The following is a 27,712-nucleotide window of genomic DNA, read 5'->3' as shown; positions in this document are numbered from 1 at the left end:
GGTAGTGGGCGGGGCCGCGCGCCCCAACGTTCTGTCCCTTCAAAGTGTGAGAAGATGGCGGCGGCGGGCCCCGGCGGCCGCGCCGCGGTGCCGGCGCGGCGGGGGCGGCGGCGGCGGGGGCGGGCCGGGGCGGCGGCGGAGGAGGACGAGGTGGTGCTGGCGGTGGCGGAGTGCCCGGTATGCCGGCAGGCTCTGGTGGAGGCGGTGACGCCGCCCTGCCGCCACTCGCTTTGCCTCGCCTGCTTCCAGCGCTGCCTACAGGGCCCGGGCCTCTGCTGCCCGCTCTGCCGCAGCCGTCTCTCCACCTGGGCCCGCCGCCAGCAGGCCCGCGCCGAGCCCGCCGCGACGACGGCCGCCGGAGGAGGCGGGGAGCAGCGGCCGCCGGACCAAGGTGCGGCGGCGGCGGCGGCGGCGGCGGCAGCGGCGGGCACCTGCCCCTCCCCCTCCCCCCCGGTTCCAACCGGCGGCGGGGGGGAGGGGGGGGGCGCGCGGCGCGCGCGGGGGCTCGGCCCCGAGGGGGCGGGGCCGGCGCGCGGGAGGTGCGATGAGCCGGCGGGGGCTCAGCCCCGAGGGGGCGGGGCCGGCCTGGAGGGTGCGCTGAGTTGGCGGGGGCTCAGCCCCGTCCTGCGGGGCCAAGCCGGGAAAAAAGGGGGCGAGGGGGGGGCGGCGGGGCTGAGCCCACCCTCCTTTGCAGCGGCGGGAGATGGGCCTTGGAGGGGTGGCCCGGCGGGGGGGGGGACATTTCCCCACCTCGCCACGCCCGGATCAACATCTGCTCTGTGCCCTGAGTGCGCCCGGGCTCAGCCGTTGGGCTCCCCTCGCCGACAGCATCAGCGATGGGGGCAGCAGGATGGTGCCCCCCTCCATAAAGCACCAGCGAGATGGCGGGCTGGGGAGGTGCGAAGGCTGGGCGGGAGCGGGCTGCCGGCAGCATCTCGCCCCGTTCTCAGCCCCACACTCATCCACGGGTCTTAACAAAACACCCCGCGTGGGGCAGGTCTGGCCTCTCCTCCGAGCGCCTGCTTGAACCCCGAAATGGCGAACGGCCAATTATTTTTATAAGAACGTTGCCCAAAAAGCGAATGGTTATGACGGTGCTGCCCGTCGGAAGGGCTGGTAAAAGTCGGGCGGGTTTCTGCCGCGTCGAGAGAGGAAAGCTTTTGTGCCGTGGGAAGTCCTGGTCCCTTGTTGACATAAAAAAAAGTCCATCGCTTCTGAGTTCATGGCTTTTTGTCACGCGTTTCCTCCCCGTCTCGAAAGCCGGCTCCTACAAAACTGTTCCCTGCATTTCATTTAAAATAAATCCTCGGTTGAGCCGGCGGCGTTTCTCTTTCCCGGTGGGAGCTGAGGCGTTGTGGAAGATTCCCACCTTGCTGCTGTCAAAACTCCCGATGCGCCGGGATCTTTTGCCGGTGCCGCGTTGGTTGGAGAGGTGATGCGGCAGCGCTGGCAGAGATCGGCCGCCTACGCTGCACCTACACGAGTGCTTCACCGACGTAGCAGCGCTGGTGGGAGCCCTGTAGAGCAGACAAGGCTTTAAGCTACGGATAAACGTCCTTTTAGCCGTCCAGCCGTGCCCTAACCGTTCCTTTTTGAGCGTGTTACTGGTCTCCCGGTTCGTGCTTGTGTCAGCACCCTCTAATTTGCTGCGGGAAAAATTGGCAGGATGAGCTTAAACAGCTTAAATTGGTGGTTTGAACTGACCCCGCTAACCTTTGCTGGAAGCGAATTGGGAAGCCTTTGCGCAGAAGGATTTGCTGAATCAATGAACAGACGGGCTTGTCCGGAGGGAGCCGAGCCAAACGGCTGGGAGCGGTTCCTCCTCCCTGGCCCAGCCAGAGGAGGGACAACAGAAACTCCCCGAGTCGATCTCTGCTCCAAGGCAGTGGTGTCAGTCATGCTTAAATATACTTGGCTTGGTCCAGCCTAGCTTGAATGAGAATATCCAGCCATGCTGCCGGAGTGCTTATGCAGTGCCTTGGCTGGTTTGTTTTTGGTTTTTTTTAAATTAATTTTAATTCTCTGCTTGTCTTGAATTGTCTGAGATGCGTATATTTTGCAGCGAGGCACGCGGTCATCGTGTTGGTTGTCATTTTCTGCCAGCCCGAACTTCCTAAAGCTCTGGAAGTGTCTTGGAGAGAATTGTGGAGGGTCTTAGGACTGAGAAATGTGGGGTGTGCCCCCCAAATGCGGTCGGACACCTGCACCTGAGTGTCACCTTGAGTATGGCTTTGTTATGGACACTCTAAATCGGGCTAGACTAACCCCTACTCTGTACTCTGATCGTGTTTCACACCATAGACCTCGCCACCGTAAAATTGCACTTAAAGCTGTAGAGCGGTTAACAGCTGATGAGGTGAGCTAAAATGAGCTGTAATCTTGAACGGCATTTCTGCTGCTTTTCTAGCCTAGGTTCAAGCTTGTCCTTAGGCAGCACCAGACGGCTGCGTCGGGCTAAGAGCTGTGAAGGTAATTGGCCACTTATGTTGTAAGTTGGGCTAGTAGTGTGGAAAGCAAAGGTAGTTGATCCATTACAAATGGTAACCTACTACATGCAGAGAGAGAGCAGTGGATGTGGTTTATCTCGACGTTAGTGAGGCTTATCGGAGAATCACAGCATGGCTGAGGTTGGCAGGGACCTCTGGAGACCCAACCCCTGCTCAAAGAAGGGTCACCAGCAGCAGGTTGCCCAGGACTCTTGTCCAGTTGGGTTTTGACTGTCTCTGAGGTTGGAGACTCTGTGGCTTCTCGGGGCAACCTGTGTCAGTGCTTGACCACCCTGACAGTAAAAAAGTGTTTTCCTATGTTAAATGGAACTTCTTGTATTTCAATTTGTGCTCACTTCCTCTTGTCCTGTCACTGGGCACCACTGAGAAGAGCCTGGCTCTGTCTTCTCTACTGTCTTCCACCAGGTATTTAAACACGTTGGTGAGATCCCCCCAAGCCTTCTCTTCTCCAGGCTGAACAGTCCCAGCTCTCTCAGCCTCCTCTTGTATGTCAGATACTCCAGTCACTTAATGACCTTCATGGCCCTTCACTGATCAAGATAAACAACATCCACTGCTCTCCACTCATCCACTGAGCCAGTCATCTCATCACGGAAGACTACTATGTTGGTTAAGCATGCTTTCCTTTTCATAAATCCAAGCTGACTACCTCCCAAAGACCTCCTTCTCCTTGTCTAGAAGTGGTTTCCAGGAATAGTTGCTCCATCACCTTCCCAGGGATCGAGGTGGGGCTGGCCCTGTCATTCCTCCTCCTTGCCCTTTTTGAAGGGAGGAGTGACATTTGCTTTCTTCTAGGCCTCAAGAACCACTCCTGATCACCATGACCTTTCAAAGATAATCAAGAGTGGCCTCACAATGATGTTGGCCAGCTCCTGCAGCTCTCATGGGTGCAACCCATTAGGTCCCATGGACTTGTGTATGCCTGGTTTGTTTAAATGTTTCCTAACCTCATCCTCCCTCCAACGAGGGTGGGTCTTCCTTGCTCCAGACTTTCCCCCTGGTCTCAGGGGCCTGGGATTCCTAAAGCTGGTCTTAGAATCACAGAATGGTTTGGGTTGGAAGAGACCTCCAAAAATCATCTAGTCCAACCCCCCTGCCATGGCCAGGGACATCTTCCACTAGATCAGCCTCACCTTGAACACTTCCAATGATGGGGCATCCACAACCTCTCTGGGCAACCCGTGCCAGTGTCTCACCTCCCTCATCGTAAAACATTTCTTCCTTAGGTCCAGTCTAAACCTACCCTCCTTCAGTTTAAAACCGTTGTGCCTTGTCCTGTTGCTACAGGCCCTGGTAAAAAGTCTCTCTCCATCTGTTTTATAAGTCCCCTGTATATACTGAAAGGCCACAGTAAGGTCTCCCGGGAGCCTTCTCTTCTCCAGGCTGAACAATCCCAACTCTCTCAGCCTTTCTCCACAGCAGAGCCGTTCCAGCTCTCTGACCATTTTCGTGGCCTCCTCTGGACCCACTCTAGCCGTAAAGACTGAGGAAAGGAGGCACTGAACATCTTAGCCTTTTCCATGTCCTTTAGCATCAGGTCCCCTGCCCCACCCAGCAGCAGACCCACATTTTTCTTTTGCTGCTGATGTACTTGTAGAAGCTTTTCTTGTTGCCCATCGTGTCCGTTTGCTTTTCTCTCTTTTGACTCTCATCTCCTGTACCATCCGCCCTGACACACTGGTGGAGACCTGGGGGGACCTTATCAATGTATATGGATCCCTGAGAGGAGACAGTAAAGGCAGCAGAGCCAGGCTCTTCTCAGTGGTGCCCAGTGACAGGACAGGAGGCAATGGGCACAAACTGAAACACAAGAAGTTTCACTTACCATAAGAAAAAAACCTTTTACTGTGAGGGCAACCAAGCGCTGGCACAGGTTGCCCAGGGAGTCTCCATCCTCAGAGATAGTCAGAACCCAACTGGACACGGACCTGGCCAGCTTGAGCGGGTCCTGCTTGAGCCAGAGGGGTTTGGTGTCCAGAGGTCTTTGCCAACCTCAACTGTTCTGTGATTCTGTTATCAATCACTGAATAAGCTGATGTATTTAATTAAATCACCTAAAATCTGCAAAATCTTAAAAACTATTTGGTATGACCTCTTGACGTACCTTGATTATTCCAGCTTATATTGGCTAATTAATCACGGTTTCAAGTCTCAATCTTTGTCATTCACTTTGGGATTCGTACATAATCGTGGACTTAAGGAGCTCTCGGACCTTGGCTGAGGTGGGGGATTCTGCGTTAGGTGCTATACAAATACGTATGAAGACAAAGTCCATGTCACGACACTTGTCAAACAAAACCGGGTAGAAGTAAGCAGAGACAACGCATACGCGCTGCCTGTGTTGTGTCTTAGCGTGGGCTGGGTTTGCTTGCCTGCTCCTGGGCATCCGATGCCCTTCGAGCTGCCGTGCTGCCTTCAGCCTGGCCTCCAGCTGCTGCCCCAGAAGGGTACGGGTGACCCATAGGTCCCACATCCTCTCTGCCTGCTCTATGGACATCCCTAAGTACCATATAGGACCTGGAAAGGCACCCTAGATGCTGGTGTAAAACCAAATTTTGAGCTAAAGATGCAGTACTGGCTGTAATACTTTGCTAAGTAAGGTTTCTTATATTAAAACAGTTGCCTGGTGAAAGTCTTGGAAGGCAGATAGGTGCAGCAGATGGGAGGCTTGGAGACTGCGGGTATGTGTTTGAGGATTCAGCTAGCCAAGAAGAAGAAAGAACATAACATGTTCACGGCGAGGTGCTCAGCCTGATTTGTAAGAAAATTAGTACATTCACATTTCTCCCAAAGAAGATGGGAATACCCTATGAATCAAAACAAAAGAAAAGGATCTTGTGAAAAAGGACAAGCAGATGAGATCGTGGCTGTATCTTCTCAGACAGCAGGCACAAGGCCCACCGTCAGTATGAGATACTCACCGACATTGATAGATTTTTGCCTATCAATCCTGACATTACCATCCCAGATTATAGATGACTTCAGGGAGCTTGGAAAATTGCTGAAGGAGAAGTGTTCCCCCATGAACAGGGAAACAGAAATTCAATTTTCCAAGGAAAGGGCTTGTTAAGCTGGTCAAGAGCTTTAAAATCCTAACATGAAGATGGTCTGGGAGGGACAGAATAAATGACTGCTTTTGGAAGAGACAGGGGAAGTCTGCTCCCCTACACTGAGGTAGGATCGAGTGTACCTAAACCATTCCTCGCAGACATCCGAGTCGTCCGTTCATACACAGGTGGCTGAAGGGGATCCCACAGCCACCTTTGTTTCAGCCTCTGAACACTTGGAAAATTTTGCCTAATATCTAATCAAAATCTCCTTTGTTATAAACGCAGCTGATTTCTTTTGTTTCTCTTCTGCCTGGTAGCTATGCAGAACAATTAATAACTGATGCTTTTATAAGAGAGGTGGGGTGTTTTTGCCAGACTTCTAACATGACTTCCCCCTCCTTCCTCCAAGTCTTTTTTTGGCTGTGGTTTCCCTCTTTCCCCACTGGACCAGACCAGTCTAGTTCTTGAGCATTTCCTGGTGATTCCTTAATTTCCTGTCATTTCTGTTGTTCTGTAGCCTGTCGCCAGTTTTTTTGTCTCAAGACCACAGTGCTAAGAGTTTAGAAACGGCAATCCCGATGAAGCCTTGCCCTGCTATGTGAAAAGCAGTGATTTACTCCCCTCGTCAAACTGATTCAAGTCGACACCACCTCTTTTTTCCTCCTTGTCGCAGCATTGGTGGTGTATGGCTGTTTGATGGGATGGGTTAAATTTAAGATTGCCCAGGAAAAGAAATAAGGTAGGGATACCTCTTCAGGGGCAGTAACAGCTGTGCCATGAGACTGTCGGAGTGTTTGCACCTCCGTCTCCTCCCTCGCTGTCCTCTCTCCAGTCATCCACAATACTTAAATTATTTTTAATCTACCATTCAAGCCGTTAATGAAGAGAGTGATTAGGACCAGACCCAGAGGCTGCCCCAGTGGCCAGTATGAGGGGCTGTCCTGGCATGGCAGTGGATCGTTAACTCTTGCAAAATAATTTTTCAGCTAGTTGTGCATCCATCTGAATACTGGTTATACCTAGACTAGCTTTTTTTTTCCTCGCTGTGCTTCTAAGAATGTTTTTTTTATGTGCTTCCAAATGAAAAAGACAAAATATTTGTGGCGTACTGTTACTCAGGCTGCTGAGGACGGGGTTATCCTGCAAAACAAGGATATATCCAGATAATACGGGAAGTAGAGGGTGAGCTGGGAATCGGCATGCAAGGAAGCTTCACGGAATGAGCCTGTGTCTGCCGGAATTTCAGCTCCGTCTCGGGACCAGCCCTGCTATGCCCAACCTGGCAGCTCTGCAGGGTTGCATGTGTGTCTCTGGCAGCTCCAGGAGAGCACGTGAGCTTTTGTGTTTGTGCAGTGCTGTGCCTGAGCTGAAATGGTCTCCATGAGCCCAAAGGGCGTTGGCACTAAACTGTATCTAGCAAAATTTCTTAACCTGTCTTCATGAGGTTAAGAGCTATCGCTCCTTGCCCCACTCCTTACAGCTTCTCCATCTAGGACTCTGAGCTTCTTCCCTCCGATGCCTTCATACCGCACTCCTACCTCCCCACCCAGCTCTTCTCCTCCTTTCTCCACGTAGGCATAAGGGCAGGATTTTGAGTTCCTTTGCAGTGGTTCCTACTCTCATATTTTCTTGCTTTATTTCCTTAGGCATTTCTGTCCAGAGCAAGTTTTGGACAGTGCAGGAGGCAGTTCCTGCATGGGCTGCTCAAAAGTACGTGGCTGACCCCTAACACAGCGCATCCTGCTAGTCCTTAACTCTCCCTGTAAAGAAAAATTGTGGGTATCTTGGTCTCTACAGCAGGTAAAATACCCTCTCACCCCCAAGAGATGAATTCATATTACTCATTTTCCCCTTGTCCCCTAATTATCCCATCAAAGAAGGAGATTGGATTGAATTAATGCGAGTTGTTCTTGCTTAAAATAAGTTTTGTTTTGAAAAACAAAAACTTCAGTCACAGAGCTGGTGTTAGTTTGTCGCCTGCCTCTTACCTTCTAGATACTTGCTAATGAACTAACAATTGGTGGTAGCACCCATTCGCATATTGAAACTAAGCCTGCTGTTTTACAGTTTTCAAGTAGCTGCTTCCCCTCTTGTTCTCCTGCTTCTCCATGACCTTAAAGAAAACCCCTTTGCTCCAGGAAGCCTCAAAGATAGCCACAAACAGTTCAGAACTTACCAAGGGGGATTTCACCAGCTTTCTAAAGCCACCTCTTCTCTCTCTCCCTCTCGCATCCCCAGACAGCCTCTCCATCTTCCATCTTCCATCTTCCTTTATTCAAAGCCTCTTCCCAGGGGTTGCTACCAGCAGGAACACATCTTTCGGTTTTATACCCAATATGGCTCGAACAACTCCCATCTTCGCCGAGACTGGCTCTCAGCACACCATGCAGAGGCATCGACCGGGTCTCGGCCACGTCCCTGGAGAGGTCTTTCCATTTACAGTCTATTGTATTCTTGAACTTCATACATTCCTTTTGGCTTAAATGGCCTTTCATCTATTTATATTGCTGTACGACTCACAAATTTTATAAATCCTATCATAACATCTATTTACTGTATGTGCATCGTGTGAAACCCGCAGCCTTGCATCCACTGTTAGCTGTCCATAGAAACAAGGCAAGACAGATCATTCACGTGGATGAGAAACAGTACTCAAGAGAGTTCTTCTGAAATACTTTTCCTTTGCACTTTTTGTGCCATCTTTATTTACTTCTTATTTCTGCAGTCCTGTTTCTTAAAGTACCTGGTCACAGTTAATTTTTGGTAAACACCAAAGCATCACTCTTCTGAACACTTAAGCTTTCACTGCGTCAATTATTTCTCTGCCCTCTTCCCATTAACTAATGGACTTTTTTGTTTTCTGTCTTGCTTTTAATGCATGTCTAGATCCACTTTTTGGTGGCTTTGTGCGCCTTTTCCCAGCTCCCCAGGCCAAGCTTTTGAAAATGAAGAAAAGGAACAAGAGGTGCAGGGGAAAGCAATGCTTTCTGTGCCCTGGCATCAGTGCTAGGGGAGCCGGGTCGCTCCGTTTGGAACATAAATCAAGCAAAATTAGGTGATTCTCCCCCTCTGCTCTGCTCTGGTGAGACCCCCCCTGCAGTGCTGTGTCCAGCTCTGAGGTCCTCAGCACAAGACAGACATGGACCTGTTGGAGCGGGTCCAGAGGAGGCCACAAAAATGATCTGGGAGCTGGAACACCTCTGCTGTGGAGAAAGGCTGAGAGAGTTGGGGTTGTTCAGCCTGGAGAAGAGAAGGCTCCAGGGAGACCTTACTGCCACCTTTTTACCAAGGCCTGTAGTGACAGGACAAGGGGCAACAGCTTTAAACTGAGAGAGAGTAGGTTTAGATTGGACATAAGGAGGAAATTCTTTACAATGAGGGTGGTGAGACACTGGAACAGGTTGCCCAGAGAAGTTGTGGATGCCCCATCATTGGAAATGTTCAAGATCGGGTTGGACGGGGCTTTGAGCAACCTGATCTAGTGGAAGATCATAGAATCATGGAATCATTTAGGTTGAAAAAGACCTTTAAGATCATTGAGTCCAACCATAAACCTAACACTGCCAAGTCCACCACTAAATGTCTCTGCCTATGGAAGGGGGGTTGGACGAGATGATCTTCAAAGGTCTCTTCCAACCCAAACCATTCTGTGATTCTATGAAAATCTGTTGGGAAGACTTGCCTCGGGGAGATTATTAAAATTAATTGGTACTAGCCTATTTAGGATGTAGTAAGTGACGGAGAAATGACAGTATGTTAATAGCTATCAACCACATCAGCGTTTTTCTAGTGTCATCTCCTGCTTCAGCTGGAACTCCAGGCTCAGAACTAGATTAAATCTGGTTTTGTCCCATTTGGCTGTACATGAGAACTGATCTGGAGCCTGTTGTGGTACAGGAGCTGCTTTGGGGTGAAAAAACTTCTTTGGAGGGTTGCATTTTTTTTTTCGGTAGATTGATCTTAGCTTGACTCCATTTCTGTCTCTGGTTTGCTGTGACCACAGATGCCCGCCCGCGGCAGGGCAGGAGGAGGGGACAGGCGATGTTGTGTGTTGTCCTACCGGCATGTGACAGCCCTAAGTCTTCCTACAGCTCCAACCTTACTGATTCTTCCACTTACAAAAAAGTTGCAGATTTATGGCCAAAATGTTCTGAGTTTTAATTTCTTGTTTCCAAATATGCCCCGATCCACCGATGCCGAAGTGTGTGTGTGTATATATATATAATTCATATATATATATATGAAGTATGCCATTGGCATATCTTCATGTAATTTAGTTAACATCCTTTTAAAAGAACTAGAGTAACTACTCTTGTTGGAAAACTGTTTCCAAACCTCTCCGCAGTCAGAAAACTTCTAACTTCTTGTTTTGTGTTTTGAAAACATTAAGATCTCATCTTCATCTGCAAGTATAAACACTAACTGCTGGAAGTTAAAAGGAAAAACAGTGAAAACCTCAAGGTTTTGATTATCCCTGCCAGGAATAAAGGGAAGCTACAAAGTCTGCTGAAAGTTTCCATGGAAGCTGGCTGTGAGGGGGGTTCGCTGCCGTGGGTGGCAGAGCTTTGACTTGCCGGATGGCATCGGTTTGGCAAAACCCAGGAGCCTCTGAACAACAGACAGGGAACCGAAGGGTTTCTGAATTGAGTTCAACTTATTTTTATTCAATCCATGTTGCTGAATTCACCAGATGGATGTTTCTGAATCTTTCGCCAGTAAATATAAAATCTGCTGGTCAGGAGTGTGGATTAACGGTGCCGGTGTGTAATGCACACTTCTGTGTGCTAACGTTGAAAGGACGGAGTCATTCGAGGGGATTGAGGCTACAAGTCAAATGCCTCTTCTGAAGAGAACCAGCGTTAAATAATTAGAAAATCTTTTGTCCTCTCAAATAGTGCAGAAATCAATTGTTTTTTTCAAGATTGAGCACAATAGGATGAAACTCTTGTCTGCCAGCATAAACGAGCAGGGTGCCAGGTTTGATCCTGCCGCTGCGACTGCTTCAGTGCTAACACCGTGCTCGGAAGGAGCATCCCTGTGCCAGCCTTCCCAACAGCCCTTCCAAGTCAGCTTCATTCAGAAACCGTTCCTGTTGACCCACAGAGCACTCAGGAGGAAGAGCAAGCAGGAGTTTTGCTGCAAAATCAAGTAAAAGGCCTTTTCTTCCATCATCTTAGCCATTTTGTTGTTCTCCTAGGCTGTAGCACACATCGAAACAGCCGAGCAGGCTTGTCCTGGACCTGAACATCCAGAATTAGCACGCGGAGGTGTGCTGGAGGAACGTGCGTGGTGCTCTGATCATCTTGCCTTCCTCCCCAGCTGCATCCCGGTGCGAGGACCGGTCTGGTTCGATTTGCAGCGGTTCCGTGCTGATGGGTGCATCTTGGCTGGGGGCAGCCACCGTGCAGCGTCACTCTAACCCAGAAACTATAATGGAGTGTTGTAACATAGATATACAGTTGTGCATACATTTTTGGTTTCATCTCTTCTACACAGAAGTTTGGGGTCTCTCTTTTGACACATCTATAAAATATACAAGTTGGTGCGTAAAGATGCCATAGATAAAATTGCCTCTGCCTGGTGTTGGACCACTTTAGCTAACCCGGCACAACTTTACAGATAAATGTTGTTCCATTATTTAAAATCTCTTCTGGCTTGCTGAACCCCTGTAAGCAACAAAACAGTTTATGTGGCTTGTCTTTACTGTGGCATGCTTCCCTCGGGTTAGCTTATACACTTTTATTGCCCTGGAGGGAAAAAATACACCTTTTTAGCTATGAAGATAAGGTCTGAGACAAGCCTTAAACATTTAGAAGTAATTGAAGGTTGCTGCGGGCGCATTACAGATTGCTGCTGCTCTTGGGACTGTCTCCGTGGAAGTTGAGCTTGATAAAATTCACAAAGAACTGGAGCTGCTCAAGGACACAATTGAAAAAACATTTTGAGAAGCTGGTGGAAGGTTTCCAGCGCGGCCGGTTGCAGGCGCAGAAGCAGGAGCGAGGAATGCAGCCTGGCCTCCCCAGCATCGCCACCGCTCGGGATTTTTATCACACATGTTGGGACATTTTGGATGTTTTCCTTTAAAAACAAGCCTGGCTCGCACAGGCGTGTGAGTAAGAGGGAATAGCAGCTCTTTTTTTTTTTTAAAAAAAAAGCCTTATAATCTACATGCTTGATGTTTGATTACAAGAGATTTTTTTTCCCCCTTTTAAAGCAAGTATTAAAGAAATACTTTGTGATTTGTTCAGCTCTGGCGTTGGCAGCATTCCCTCTCCGGAGCTCCTCGAGCAGGAAGCTCCAGAGTTTGCACTCACCCTCACCGGTGGGGTGGGAGCGAAGATACGGGGCTTCCCTACTTGCTCGTACCCGTTTCATCCCGAGCGTAGCACATCAGGATGATGAGCTGTGCTGCACCCTGCCTGGAGTACTGATACGGGCTGAGCCAGGACGGTTGTTCAGGGGTTGTTGTTGTATTCCGGTTGTTGCCTTTTCCATCCAAGCTCCTCCGACTGTAGTGCGACTTGCCCAGACTTGCGCTGCACGGAAGCGGGAGGCGGCTTTGAGGCCGACATAAAGAAGGGAGTCATTTGGGGTGTTACAGACTCCAGGGATGGAGGTTAAACTACATCCCCATGCCAGTATGCCTTTGGTTTTTGAATTCCCGAGGGGGAAGGGAGGAAGCGGGAGCAGGATGGGGAATTCCTGCCGGACGGAGCAGCCCGCCCACCCGGCTTCGAAATATTGACCTCGGGGAGCGTGTTGCAAGCAGAATAAAAGCTGTGTTTGTTCCGGACCAGTTCCGGACCAGCGGGACGGCACTGCGAACGGCTGTGCAGGTGAATGGGACGTGGAGGAGTAAAAACACTGTTTATATAGAAAACAGAGCGTTCTCGATGTGTTCGTTTAAATGACAGAAGGGCACGGGTGTGAATTCGGGTGTTGTGCTGCTGCTGTCAGCCTGTGTTTCTTGGGTGTCTGGCTGGAGCAGATTTCTAGGACTCAGATTCCCCGTGATATCTCCGGGCTGTTATTAACCTCTGTGTTTACATCCTCCTAATACTCCCCTGATTGCTTAACTACTTGTCAAGAACTCTTGAGAATCTCAAAAGAAACTGTCGAAGTGCAAAATGGTACGACTTGGCCATCCTCCTCCGAATGTTTCTGTATGTTAAACAGAGCTTTGATTGCAGTGTCGTCATATAAACATATGTGCTTGCAAAAATGCTGCAGAACCTCTTGTGCAGTCCCTGGAGAGCTTATCCTTTTTGGGAAATAATGGGCAACCCCAATCATCGTACACTAAAAAGTGTTTCCTTTTTTTTTTTTTCCTTCTTTTTCCAGACTTTATATTCAGAGCACCCATTAAATTAAGCAAACCAGGGGAACTCCGAGAAGAATATGAAAGCCAGCTAAGGAAGGTACGGTATTCTGTGTAATTGTGGTTTTTCTTCGAGAATAACTTGGATTTCCTGCCGGAATGCCATCCTGCCTATAAGGAAACTTGAAGGGCTTTTTTTTCCTGCTCTGTAACAAAGGTCATTTATTCCCTTTATGCTGTTCAGCCAGTTCAGGAAAATGTTGGCAGTAATCGAGTATGTAGAAGCCAGATTTTGCTGTCTTAGGCTGCCTTCCAGAACATGGAAATGTACCTTCCTTGGTGGACCTCGAGCGACTGTTCGGTTGTACAGGGTTTATTAGAGCATCAGTATTTGTGGATGTAATTCCATAAAGGCTTTTGCAGCATAAGGCATCTCCTGCAGTAACATCCCTCTCAGAAACAATCTATTCCAAACTAGAGCTTTCTGTCTATTTTTAGGCAAGAAAAAAAATGGCATTTAAAGACAAAAAACTGAGAAGGGAACAAAAGCTTTTCAGCTGTTTTGGAGTTAACGTCAGGGAAAATATTTTCTACATTAAAAAAGGGATTTTTTCTTAATCTAAATCATTGAAATATCTCCAGTGGCTAGTCATTTCTGGAAGTTGGCTGCTTTTTAAGTGAGAAACATTACAGTGAAAGCAATGACCGCTGTAGCCGAGCAGGTAATGACTTCCATTGCAACCCCTCTTGTAAGGGTCGCCCGTAACTTGGTAAAACATTCACACTGCCACTCGTAGCTCCTGCGTCTGTCGTCCCTTCCTCTGCCTGGACCTGCACACCGTCCTGCCGAAATGTGGACTCTGCCCCGCTGCTGGTGTCTCTGTCAATAGATTTAATCGCTCGCCCGAGGCCTTGATCTCTGTGATGGTGTTTGGCTTCGAGATGGGTCCAACCTCTCGCTGATTAGTTTACCTGCTGGGGAAAAGGAACAGGGGTTTATTCATCGCTGAAGAATTTTCTTTGGGTTTTCACTTGAAGATCTCATAGAAATGGCTGGGAAGCTGATGTTTAGTTAGAAAAATAGCCTTGTCCACTGAGTGATGCTAAGTAGGGAAATGGGAAATACTGCTTAGATGATATTTAAGGTAAATAACTCATCTGGGAAATGCAGATATGTGAGGAGACAATTAAAAATGTGGAAGGGTCTTCTCCCCTGCTTCTCCATGTGTGGAATTAGCAGTGACACTGATGGGCATGTCACTAGAGGTTATTAGGATAACTTTGGCTGACTATGACCTTCATTAAGTGATCTTAAGAAAGGCGAACTCTTCTCCGGTGCAGGTGACTTTTGCTAGGCAGGCAAGCATGCTTTGTGCGTAAAGTCTTGTGACTTGCGGCGTTTTTAGCAATGGTGAGACGCTTTGTTGAGAAGCAGTTGGTTTAGGCAGCAGCGTAAGACTTAAGCGCACAGAAATCTTACTCATATAAAAATGTGGTTTATTAATTAGCTTAAACGTGCATCACTGTATTTGGCAATTTAATTTTTTTTCACTGTAACCTTCAGGATGAGTATACTCGGGGTGTCTTTGGCTTAAAGAAGAAATAAAGCTTTCCATGTAGGTATTAACTGTAAACCTTCCTAGGGTTTTATAAATCACTCCGTAATAGTGAGTGGGAGGCTTTCCATGGTGATATTGGAGCTAACTCATCATTGATCCTGCCAGACTTGTTGCTTGATGTCTTCAATCCAGCTTCAAGGCCAGAATTTCCCGGGTGTCCAGAGGAGCAGGAACTGCCTGAGTTCACTGAGGCTGGATCTTAGCTCTGCGGTTCTTCCAGGTGCCTCCGGACTGATGCATATCTGCATCTTCTGGAAGGATTAAACCATCTTCTCTCCCATGGTCCGTAAAACTTTTATAGGAGCATTGCATCCATGCAGGACGAAGTGGGTACTTTATCACCGCTTGCTAATCCCGATTACTCCGTTACTGACTTTAAATATTACATATAAAGTTCAAGTAAACACATTTAAAGCTTAGTCAGACTGCAGCTGAAGAGGTTTTTGCATCTACTGCTTGACTTCAGCAAAAAGATACCACGTGCAGTCACTTCCCCACCAGTCAAAAGGAAATACTTTAACATGTTTCTGGCATTTTGGGCATGTTTTTGTCTCGTTCCTGTTCAGCCTGCTGCCTTCCCCTTTTTGCTCGCTAGCAGATGGGAGATAGGTTTCTTTCCCCTGCCGACTTAAACTCATTTTTTATGAACCTCGTCTGAAAGAGCTGGTGTGTGGGGGAGATTCTCTGAATCATCATCTAAGAGGAAAGGGCAATGTAATTTAGCTGACAAAATGGCAACTGATGCTGCACTTGCGCTTTTTCCTTATTCCAGGCAAATTTGTGACTGTTGCCACTTAGTGAGAGTTTCTTGGTGTCTCTGAACTTCTGAATTAGGCAGGAGGAGACGAGAACTCGGGTTTGGGAATCGAACCTTGCGTATAACTGGGCTTCCCTCTGTGTCTCGAGGCAAGAGATTTCATCTCAGCTTCGCTGCCCATGAAACGGGGGTAACCTGGCTTTCCTCCTGAGGAAGGGAGAGGAGCGTTCACAAGCTTTGACATCTCCCAGATGTGAGTTGTTTTATAAATCCTAGCTCTTGACCCGCTTCCCCGCCTTTTGCAGTTGAAAACAAAAGTAGTTACCATAATTATGTACTGAAGAATTTTTATTTGAAGTGGATAATCTCGTAATGTAATTTTCTCAACTGACTTTCAGAACAAGATGAAACGTTTGCTGTCTGTGCAGGATAGCGAGATTTTTTTTTTTTCCTCTTTTACACAGCGCACTTGGTGCTCTTGTATTTTATATTTTTCCAAAGGAGGATATCGTTTCTGTGTACTAAAAACCTAACTCATCCTGTTAAACTGTCTCTCTATCACAAGCAGTCTATTGCTTGTAATCACACGCAATCAGGAGGGAAACTCCTACCTGAGGCATGTGCTGACATGCGGCTTTCCAGCGGCATGGGTAGACGGAGCAGGCTCGGGGAGCGAGCAAGCAAACCCGGACGGTTTATGGAGTGAAGAGAAGATATCAAACGTGAGTTTACCAAACTTCTGGAAATGAATGTTAGTATCAAGAATGATATTCCTGAAATTCTCGTTTCTCGAGCAGTTCTTGAGGAAAAAATTAGCCGTTGCTTGTACAGTATTTTTTTCCTGCAGTTTCATACGGGATATCCGAAAGGGCTACAGGCAGGTTCAAATGCGTTTTCTGATAACCGTACTGCTAATAGCAGCTGACAGTCCTGCATCCAGTATTTCAAAGATGCTACTCAGATAACGTAAGATACTTCTCCCCGGGTAGATGTTTCACACCAGCTTGTTTCAGTTTCTAGTCCTCATGTCCCAGCACAGTATTGCCATGTTTGTAAGTAAATTCTCTGGGAGATAATTTACATTAATTTACATTAGGCTGCTGAAAAATTTTTTTTTTTAATTAGTACAAATGTTATCATTAGAGTTTGCTTTTGTTTGCAACCTGAATTCTGGACCTAAATTCTTTTTTGTATCCTGTTAATTAGGATTAGGATCCTGTTGTTGCTTTTTTCACTGTTCACTGTCAGCAGAGCTTGTGCTTGCACTGTGCCATGGGTTGGCCTAAAATCCTTAAATATTCCTCTGTGTTGTTACATATGCCTGTGGCTTTAGATTTGGGAATTGAGTATAATTTTATAAGTTAGACAAAAAAGTGAAGATTTCCATATAGCTTTCTTCCATGTGAGAAATATGGAAGGGACACAAGTGTTGGGTAGTATTTCAGCCGCCCAAAAAGAGTCATCTTTATGATAAATCTTGATGTGAGCTTGTTTTTCAGACACTTAAAAAAGGCTCCTCACAGTGCAGAAAAACGTTCATGAAACGTACAGCAGACTATTCATCATGTCTGCATCATGTGGCCATAGTGTATATTAGTCAGACACTGTGTTGTAGTCATTGCTTGAGATTATTAATAGATCAGGAATTTAAAGATACATCTTAAAACAGCTCTAAACGAGAAGTCAAACCAGCGTTTGAAAACATTTGCTAAACACCCATAATCAGCCAAACAGGGCGGGGGGTTCCTGGTTTCTACCCTCTCTCCTCCTACCTCTCTCTTCCTCATCTCTGGGGGTTCGGATTCAGGAGGATTCGGGTCCTTCCCAGTCTGAAAATCATGATGTGCTTTTCATGTAATGCATCATGAACTCTGTTTTCTTTGTCATCCGCATGTCCATGCTTCCCCCCCCTCCCTGCAGCAGGGAAGAAAAATACTAAATATTTTTGGAAGGGTGAGGAGTTGTTGCAGCGTCGCCCACTGCCTTTATGTGCAGTGCTGTAGGATCAGTGCTCCAGCTGCCCGTGGATGCCTTGAGGGCACCAGGTCCCGCAGCACTGCTCTCCCGGGAGGCGAGGGGGAAACTGCAACGGGGTGAGAAGATAGGAGGGAATGTAACAGGGCAGCTTCTTAAGCATCTGAGACGCCTACACTCAAATGTGAGGAATAAACAGAAGTATTTGATTTCTTAGTCCTTAGCCATAGCTGTGATTCATCAGCGTGATGGAGACCTGTCAATCAAAGGTCAGGCTTGTTGTCCCAGACGAGGATAACTTATGCATGGAGATAGGGTGGAGGAAGAAGGAAGAACCTGGTACATATATACATATATAGGTAGACTATTCATGGCCTGTGTGTAAGTCTGAAGTTGAGGAAGAGGTGAGAGACAAGCTGGGTGAATGGCTGGGTGACGAGTGAGAAGGGAGCTGGGTGATGTTATCCTGGGCAGGGACGATCGGATGGGGCTATCTGAAGTATGTACTGCAGAGCCTGTTCATCAGGAAAAGGTGGTGGAAAGGAGGAGAAAAGGGCGTTTGTTAGTTTTGAGTAGCAAGTCTGGAGAAAAGAGGTCCTGGCAGAAATGGGGAGTTTGATTCCTTAGGTAAGGGGAGGCAAAATAATGCAGCAGGACAGGCAGCCCATGGGGGTCGTGGACCGTGCTGGGGATAATCCTTTGGCTCAGGAAGAAAGAAGTCTCTGCAGGGAGAACCTGGCTGGGAGGAGCTTGTGGACACTAAACATTGACCTTGGTTGGTTAAAAGGGATCACTAAGTGATGGATTTTGCTTTTGGGAGGGAGGGAAGGAAGGAAATTGTTTGCATTTCCCTGAAATCCACTTTTCTTGTTACCCACTTTCCTTATTACTGGAATTCCACAAGCTCAAGAATGGGTAGGGAAGATAAAGGAGTATATGGAAGTTAATGGAAGAGGGACACTTTAGAAGGCACAGTAAAAAAGCCTTCAGCACAGAAAGAGGATGGGAAGCGCAGCAAGACGTAGCTTGGGGCTGCCCTGGCAGTTCTGTAGGATTTCTTGTGCAGCTTTCAGGTTTGTGAAATGCAGTAGTGCAGCACGTGGATAAAATAACGTTGCATCGTAGCCTTTTTGAATTGCCACCAGCCAGGGTGGTAAAAAGTAGCAAGAAAACATCTAAGAATGCATTGGAATTGGAGAAAAACAAAAGGAAGTATAGGGGAAGTGTTCCTCATAGGAGGTGATACCAAAAAGGCTGAAAGTGCTCGGTGCCGCCTTTGGATCAGACTTCTTAAATTGCAGGAAAGTATTAAAAAAGCAAGGGGATTTCACTAAGGGGTTAACTACGCGGGGCAGAGTAGGAAGCCAGGAGGTAAAAGCAAGTCTGTGCAGCGTGGTGCGCAGGCAGCGGCTGTTCGATGTCCAGCAGGCAGGATCCCGTGGATCCATGTACCTTGTGTCCTCGATCCTGGCATTCACTTGCACTTCTCATCCGCATTTGCACTTCAGGTGATAAACTGAATTCAAGCTTTGGGCCTCCAGTTGGCCATCGGAGGGTTAGGTAATCTCTCTGGATCTTCTCCGTCCCAACACGTCAGTGAAACAATAGATTTCATATAGCGTGTAGGTTTCAACATGAGAATTGCTGTGTCTAATCAATTTTAATTTAGGCGATGCTGTCTATATGTCTGCCAAATTGTGTATACTGTGTTGGAGTCCGTTTGAAGACTACAATTGAAATGTCGTAGCTTGCATGAAACTACTGTTTTGCACATTTTTATTTGTAGTATGATTATCTACAAGTAGACAAAAGCTTTTGTCTCTCTATTTTAGAAAATGGTGTGGCAGAGAAGTCTTTGTCAAACCCTGGACCTGACAGTGCCTTTGCTGTTTTGCAAAGAAGAAAATATCCATGGTTTTTGTGTAGAGTGCACATGAAAGCGTTGCAGAAACAAATCGATCTCCACATTATTGCTAGTGAGGGAGGCAGTGGCTCTACTCTAGAGTAGAGAAATGAAGACACAAAGTTAAATTATGTGGAAAATCTTGGAAAATTACTTGTTGGGCACCAAGTGTAGGACTTAAGACATTTCAAATACTCTGTCTCTTTTGTCATTATTTTCAGCTGAGGGAAGAAAAACTACAAGAAGAAAAAGCTTCTGAGGATCTGATTCACAAGTTCATTCTAGATGACATGGATGTAGGAAAACGAAAAATGGAAGAACAGCAGAAAAAAGATGAATCTTTAGTGCTTAAAGTGAACCAAGAGTGTGTAAGTAAGCTCGTGCTTCTCTCCTGTCCACATCATAGACACTGACTGGTAGGTGAAATGCTGCTAAGACTCAGTCCTGGAACAAGAACGAGGTTTTTTTAAGACCTTGACTAGTTGAGTATCTCCTGTTTCTGCCCGTTGAAACTGGGAGCTTTCATCCTTTGACACAGGGAGCTTTCCAGGATTAGTTGATTGACTTCTTTATAGCCGTTGAAGGCTATGAGCCATCAGGGGCTATAAAGAAGTCAATCAACTAATATATCAACTATAAATACAGATTATAAAGATCCACGTTAATGAGAGCTGTCCTCTAAGGTTTGTTATGACTACAGATGTTCTTCTAGAGGTTTCTGTCCCCCCTTTTACCTACTTTACTCATGACTGAAGGTGCAGCTCTTCCAAACGTATCAGTTAAATCTGTAGACGTAACCACTCCGCTTTGTGTATCCTTGGTCTTCGGGCATATATGCATTTCCATGAACGTACCTCCATGAATCTTCTGCAGTGTAGGAGTACGATACTGTAGTCCAACAGATGCTTCGTGCTGAGTTTTGCCTATTTCTCATTTCAGTTGTGAGACTCTGCAGGAAATGCTCTTAAGATTTAAAGACTGATAGGCTGATATGTGGGCACTGAATAACGTCCCGTAGTACCTTTCTTGTAGGATTTTCTCACGTTTCCTTGATCAATAAATTAACTTTCTGCAATGACTGACAGCTATACGTAGGAGCTGCGTGCTTATTTTTGCATTATTTACGTTTTTGGGGCCAGCCTCTGAGCTGTTAGAGCTCCAGTGAAGAGAGCCGCACGAGCATGTGTATCTGCTTGCAGGTTGCATTCTCAGTTTACGTCCTCTAGGTGTAATCAGAACGGGGGCTTTTGGAATCTTTAATATCTTTGCAAGAAAGAGCTTTATTTTCCAAGTGATTCTTTTTGTTGTACGTGTCAGCTAACTCTTCCTTGATTGACTTCAGTTTCCTGAACGTCTCTCGGATTCAGAGAATGAAGAACCGTTCCAGGGCAAGCAAACACATCGGTCGGCTTTTGTTTCCAAGACCAGTGCCTACTCCTTTGCTTTCCTTTCAGGGTAAGATGCTGAGACTTGACTCAAGCTGATTAATGTTCGTTAGAGATGTAAATCTCACATTCTTTTGACTGTTGTTCTACCTGAGATGCTTTAAATTTAATTAAAACGGTTGTTCCAATCCAAAATAAGTAATAATTTTTCTGGAATTTTAGAACAGACTAATTGGTAGCATATAGCGTCTGCCCGATTACCTTCTACCTGTTATAAAACCCTGGGGGTTAACGAAGTTAGTGTCGATCCCATGAAGCAGAAAAATCATTGCCTGTAGATTTAAATGACAGAAGTCATTAAAGTACAACATTCTGCGTGATGAACTCAAGAGTGCTGGGTCCTTCTCCAGCACAGACATTAAGAGATAACATCAGCCCCAAACAGGTTATCAGTGAAAGCCGTTGCATGATGCAGTGGAAGCGGCAGAGCAACTAAGTGTGTTTTCACATGAGAAGCACCGAGGTTTCCATAGCATCATCATTAGCTCTGACCTCAATTAGTTACAGGCCGTAGGTGGAGGTGTCAGTGTGTTTAGTGCGGAGCCCTTGAACACAGACCAGGGCTCTGCGGCAGATCCAAGATTCCTGGATCCCTTTATTCCGCAGGCGTAGGAGGCATCTCGTACAGCCGGGCGCTGCCAAGGCTGATGCCTCCCCCACAGGTAGCTGCTGCCAGGGTTGTTGGGCTGGTTGTTCCTAAGGTCATGAGCAATCTCCTCTTTTCACACATCTGCTTTTCAGGAACCTAACCGCCAAGGTGGAAAGGAGTCGGAGCTGCAACGACACCATTCAGGAGAGATCAAAGAGCAGGCAGAGATCAGCCCCAGCCAACAAAACAAAGGTACCAGCTGCGTCTGGAAACATAGGGTTTCTATGTGTAAATGTTCTTATCTGAGGTTACACAGCGCCAGTAATCTGGAGATATCAAATACTGTGTTTGTGGCGCTGCTGGTGCTGTGTTATCACCATGGGGCCAATCACTTCCTTGCAGCTCACAATAAAAACCTGCTAGGTTAGAAATTACTGAGCAGAAAAGTAGACAGCTTACAGAGTTGTTCGTTAGCATGGGAGGATAATTGGAAATTGGAAGGGTACTCATCATGCTTTTGTTTTGTAATTAATTTTCTTTTCAAGGCTGAATCCCCAGCCGATTAAAGAAAAATCTTTTAGAAGTTTAGAAAAAAAATCCTCTCTTCCTGCCCCTTTCTCTCTCGTTCTTTCCAAAGCTGCTTAAACAGAGCAAAACTCATTGCTCTCCTGATGTCAGGATACTTTCTTTTGCACTTCCACGCTACGGGAAGAGCTGGCCTGATCTTGCTTCCCCTCGCATCAAGCAGACCAAGTGAATTAACCGTATTACCTGTGTAACAGGCCTGACTTTTCAGTTCAGTTCAAAATGAGCAGTGATCACGAAGCACCGCTGAAAATCCGAGCCGGAGGTTTTTCAGGCTTTTCCAGCAGTACCCGCTGGGTACCTTCCACTCATTGGAGATGACCTTTACAAACGCCTTTCCTTGCGCCGTGCCTGGCAGCACCACTGACCCCTCTGTTTGGCCCTGCCAGCAGATGCAAATTTTGCACGCTCGCTCTTGTACTAATCTCTGTCTCTGAGGCCGTACTCTGCCTCCTTTCCGATGTGCCTCTCTGGCCCGTGGCATCCTGGGGGCTGGCAGCAGCAGCTTCAATCATGAGAGCTGTGAGTTCTCAGCCTGGAACAGCTCCAGCGCTGCTCCACCGGGGCCGCTTGCTAGGACGTTCCACCTCCTTCTGCTGACGTCCCTCCTTCTTGGGCTCAGTTTCATCCCAGATGGAGAAGGGGAGGGTTCAATTCCAGAGATCCCATAAGGAACAAAAGCCTCTGCAATCTGTTGGAAGGTCAGTTTGGTCGGTGCATATTGCTTGGAAAATGGTAAAATCCCCATTGGGTGCACTAAGTTGACCCCAGTGGTCACCTGGCTTGACATCTCTGAGGTTATGGGCATGGACCATGGTCAGAGAGTCTGTATCTAAAAACCTGGTCCAGTTCCCATCGAAGCTGATAGGAGCTGGACTGAGCTCAAAGCAAGGCTGGACTGACCTGCCTCCTCTGGACTTGCTTTTTTAAGTAGATGGTTTATGGACCTGGCCAATTAAGACTTGCACTACCAGGGTATTCCACAGATTTGTTTTGCCCCTAAAATAAGCTAGTAGAAACAACTCTCTTTCGGGCTAAGCAGGGAAAGACAATTGCTGTCTCAAACCAGTTGCTGGATAAAATAATTTCATCTTAGAGAAGAAGAATATCATTTGCAATTGTGTATGTGCAGCTTTTATTTCTGATTTGTGGCTGGATTCTGTCGCATTCCAAATGTAACAGCATTAGGGGATGGTCTTGGAGATGACAAGAAATGCTGCTCTTAAGCTCTGCTCGAGGCTGTCTCAGGCAGCGTCCGGTGTGGTGGCCACGGTGTGGTCTGGGACCGCTCATCAAGGTTGTTCCAGCAGTCTGCCTCAGGCACATACACACCTTTTCTCATGACGTTTTGCAGCGCTGTGTGTTAAACCTGGGCCAAGTATTTATTCTTTCTCTCCTACAGCTTGGTAGGGAGCAAAAGATCCTTTGGAGATCATTTTCCTTGAAGAGCGTGGCTTCCTTCAGCCATGGCAGTGCGGTGCTTTTTGGCTGCTCCTTGTCTTGCCTTGCTTCAAGCATTTTGCCATCGGAGTGGTTGCCGCTTGTGGCAAGAACAGCTCTTACACTGAAAGAAATTTGAGACCCAGATCGTGCTGGACTCCGGTGTCCTCTGCTTATGTTATATATTGGCCATGAAACGTGCCGTGACCAGCAGAGGCTGCCACGGCTGTTCCAGAGAGCTCTCCAGCTGGTCTGCTGTAGGAGCTGAGCATGGTAGCCACACGTTCTCCTGTTCTCCTGTTCTCTCGCATGCTTGTCCGTATTCTTCTCAATGACAAACTTTTTGAGCTGTGGTGCCTTGCCTTGCAGGTGCCACCCGTCACCAGCACGTCGACACCGCTGGTTGGAGTTTTGTCGTCCACCCAAAACAACCGCTGCCTCTCCGCCCCAGACCTGACAGCAGAGAAACGCCTGGTTCTCAACCCCGTTTCGTCCCTCTCGGCCCTGCACAAGCCAGAGCGATCCATCAGCCCCGAGAGCAATGACAGCATCTCGGAAGAGCTCAACCACTTTAAGCCTATCGTCTGCTCCCCGTGTACTCCTCCAAAGAGGCTTCCTGACGGCAGAGTCCTGAGCCCTCTCATTATCAAGTCCACCCCGAGAAACCTGAACCGGAGTCTGCAGAAGCCGACCACCTACGAGGCCAGTCCTAGAATACTAAAAAAATGGGAGCAGATATTTCAGGAGCGCCAGATCAAAAAGACTCTCTGTAAAGCAACCCTTACGTCCTTGGCTTCGGAGCCCGCGGAAGACGTTATAGTTCCTGACATCACCAACTCCAGCAGTTGCACTAAAGAGCAGCCGCAAGTGCAGGATGATCACCTTCCACCTGACACGACGGGAGATCCTCGCCCCGAGCTGGATTTCTTTCCTTCCATCAGTGAAACGAAGCTGGGAAGAGGGAGTGAGAAGAACAGAGATTCACAGGCATTAACAACAGATGACAGCGCTGCTGAACCAGATGCGAGATCAAATGTAACCTCCCTAAACACACGAGTGTCCGAAGTCCCTGACCTAAAAGTGAACGCGTTCATGGACAAATCCTGTCTTAGTCTTGGCCCGAAAATGCTGAGCAGAAGACTCATGGGCGTCAGTGCATCGCTGCCTGACAACAGCACACTAGGAGTCCCCGTCAAGACATCGGGAAAAAAGCAGTTGAAATACCTGAACAACAGCGAATTGATCAACGTGCAGAACAGCACCTGCAATTCCGTTGAGAACATCATCGGGGAACAGCCCCCGTCGCTGAGACGGGGCCGGAAGAGACGCTGCAAAACAAAGCACTTGGAGCACAACGGCTCCGTCAAAAGACTGAGGCACGCGGCAGGGGAGGTGGGCTTGCCTCCGGAGGATCGCTTGGTACGGGAGATGGAGCAGAAGCTCCAGCAAGAGGAGGAGGACAGGAGGTTGGCCCTGCATCTGCAGCGGATTTTCGACAGCGAGAACAGGACAGTGGATAGGCGGAAAGTCAGAGTCGATCGGTATCTGCTGCGGTCGAAGAGCACTCTGGGTGCTAAGTAGCACTGGTGGACGATGTTGCCTTTCTAGAGGACGATGAGGTTTATCAGATTATCTTATAGGAAAACTATTTTTTGTCATACTTCCACCCACAACAATTGTTTTTTCATTTTGGTGGTAAGACATTTGTAGGTCCAGTTCAGAGAGAAGCCAGAGTCCTTTCAGATTAACGAAAAAAAAAAGAGAGAGAAAAAAATCCTCCAGCTTTCTGGTCCATTGGTCTGAAAGAAGTGTCCACCGTCCCCGTGAATACACTGCAACGTCTCTACACGCATTCGGTGACATTTGGGTTACCCAGCTGGGAGGGTTGCGTGAGCAGTACGTGGGGTATGGGATAAGGACCTCGTCCGTTCCTTGCCTTACCGCCTCAATGTGCCGCGAGAAATCGGAGCTCTGCTCGTGGAAAGTAGGCTTTTTCTGTCCTAGAAACAGTCTTCTCCTCTCTGCCTGCCCTGTTTTCTTCCTTACGCTGCAGCTGGCTGTGGTGGTCAGTCTGTTAGCGATGTCAGCGCGTTGGAATGACCTGACTTGCGGGTTGTTGGGGAGGGAGGCTGATCCGTATTTCTGCTAGGAAGTACCAAATAGATCCGCCCGTAGTACTTATAAATGAATGTATCTCACTGTCTGCACCAGCAGTACAGATCATAGGTTACTTTCTTTAAGTAGAAAGCCAAATGTAGTGAAGAAAGACATAAAATAAGGATTTTACTGAAAAGCCTTATAGGAACTTGTACATTCATGTTAGTGACACGGCAGAGAGCTCGAGTAGAGCAGCTGGAGCCGTGCTCTGGGCGCTGTGACCCAGGGAGCAAATGCAGCTTTTCTCCCGGTCCCTGCCTCTTCCGAGGCAAGAGGGTTTCACGTTCTTCCCACTAACATTGAAATCTAGAAAGGGAAAAGCTGGCTGGGTGATTTCGGGAAGGACGTTCTCCCTGCTGACACGTACCCTGCAGGTTCTTGCTCAGTTAAGAGATCTCTCAGCACACCTAAGGCCTGTCGTTACATGTCCAAGAGCGGCCCGAGGAGGCATCCCGAGGTATCTGACGCATCGCCGTTCTCTCCCAGACACCCGATGGGTTGGCGGTAGAGTTGGGACAGGAGCCCAGCCCTCCCAGCCCGCGGGCACACGGATGTGGGTGCTCAGGGCGATGCAAGCCTGCCCTGCCCCTGCTCCGAGCTAGCCGTCTTCAGGCTCAAACCACTAAGAAAGCTCAGGTGAGCGATGCACTAAAAATTTCCACTTAAAGGCATGAAGTCGGGCACGGCAGCCTGGACCAGAGCTAGCTCGGAGCCTGGGCTTGGTGGAGCACGTGTTGTCTGCCCAGATGTGGCCTTCAGCAGCAGCCCACCCTCTGGGCTCTTCGTGTTTGTAACGCTCTTCCCCATCATCCATTAACAGCACAAGAATTTCGTTGATTATTTCCAATAATCGGGCTCAAAAAAACATCGGCTCAACTTGATACTTGAAAGCTGCCTTGCAGAGTATTCACTGGGGACCCTCGGTGCCCGCAGGGACCTTCGTCCAGGGCGGGGGCTGCGGCGTTAACGCTCTTGCTGACCCGTGTGCCGGATGACGAGTGGTATTTTCAGGATGTCACTGAAGCACAGTGCTGGGGCAACCTTACCGTGACCCATGGCTTGAAGGGAGGACAGCCAGTGCATTTAAACAGATGGATCTGATCGAAGAGAACGGTCGTTGCCCGATTTCCTCTATCTAAAAAATGGTTGCATTTCTCCCTCCATCTTAAATGGTTAAAAAAAAACCAAAACGGGAACTGGTTTTCTTTTTCTCTCCCGGCATACTTGTGTAACTGCAAGGACCCTGGCACATTTTTCCTAATTGAACTGGATTTTTTTTTAAAAAAAGAAATCTTATATTTTAATGGATAAAATTTATATATTTTAAATACTATATTTCAACAGATTGACACTTTTGTTTTGAGAAATCTTATAGCAATGATTCCGTAATATATATATCTATCTCTGTATCTCCTTAACACACAAACTACTGGATGTTTAAAGTCGTACCTAGGGCCGGCTAGACCTGGCCTGCTCTGCCTACCCGCTGCGGCTCGTGGGCGATGGCTTTCCGTGCCCTCTCACGCGCCGCAGCCTCATGAGGTGCTGATTGAAGCAGGCGCTTTGGACCCAAACTGAATCCTGCTCCTGTACCCAGCTGTGAATTGAAAGGAAATTAAGTAATTAGAGCCTTGACCGGACCTAGAAGAGCAGCGCAGCGAGAAGTAGCGATGGCCTGGATCTGCCCTTTGCAGTGAAATAAGTTGAGGAGGGAAACCCACAGCTTTTACTCAGAATTCATAGCATTTTTTCCCAACATTTTGAGCTAAAGCATGCACTTCTCAAGTGCATCTAGATTTATAATTATTTTTACAGGCCCCCTTCTCCCTGCCCCTTCCCACGGTTAATCTCTTGAGCCCGGATCAAACTTCCCTAAACGGTTTCCTTCTTTCTCGTGGCGCTCGTGTGGGTTTCATCCAGGCTTGGGCTGGCGGGCGCTCTCTGAGCAAGCCTACACCACAAAAAACTAGATTTACACGCTGAATGTATCCTTTCTTTCCCGTCTTAAAATAGATTTCACAGTCCAGCGCACCAGGCCAGTGTCTTAAATATCTTCCTTTTAAAAGATTCCAGAAATATTTAGTTTTTTGTGTGTTAATTTCCTCTTTCTAAATCCGAGCTGGGCGGAAGTGAAGGAGGCAATGCCTGAGCTGGAGCTCGTCCCCAGCCAAAAAAAGCTTAATGGGACCCCTCGCGCCCCCGGCTTCCCAAACCTGCCTTCACTGGGCAGCCGGCTCTCCCCAAAACAGAGAGCCCACGTCCCGGCAGCGCTGCTCGGCTCCCTAAGCATCACGCCCAGTCCATTGCATCTGCATTGAAGGAGACCTTTGGACGTGGCATCGCAATCACGTCGTGGAAGGGTTGCGGT

At 47.8% G+C, this 27,712-nt stretch overlaps 1 protein-coding gene across 2 annotated transcripts; it reads left to right on the top strand.

Annotated features, from left to right (window-relative positions):
- The first annotated feature begins 54 nt into the window (after positions 1-54).
- On the top strand, positions 55-26,622 carry RNF169 (ring finger protein 169). 2 transcript variants are annotated; one of them, XM_075491345.1, is made up of 6 exons: positions 55-391; positions 12,899-12,975; positions 19,350-19,496; positions 20,471-20,583; positions 21,315-21,414; positions 23,557-26,622. In XM_075491345.1, the coding sequence occupies exons 1-6, from the start codon at positions 55-57 to the stop codon at positions 24,766-24,768; spliced, it is 1,986 nt and encodes a 661-aa protein (XP_075347460.1). In that variant the 3' UTR covers positions 24,769-26,622. The 2 variants fall into 2 exon arrangements, with proteins under 2 accessions (XP_075347460.1, XP_075347461.1); XM_075491346.1 differs by lacking the exon at positions 55-391 and adding an exon at positions 12,377-12,393.
- Positions 26,623-27,712: the final 1,090 nt, after the last annotated feature.

This window comes from Mycteria americana, chromosome 1 (genome assembly GCF_035582795.1).
Source record: "Mycteria americana isolate JAX WOST 10 ecotype Jacksonville Zoo and Gardens chromosome 1, USCA_MyAme_1.0, whole genome shotgun sequence".
NCBI lineage: Eukaryota > Metazoa > Chordata > Aves > Ciconiiformes > Ciconiidae > Mycteria > Mycteria americana.
The sequence above is the reverse complement of the archived record's forward strand: the minus strand, read 5'-3'. Positions and strand labels throughout refer to the sequence as shown.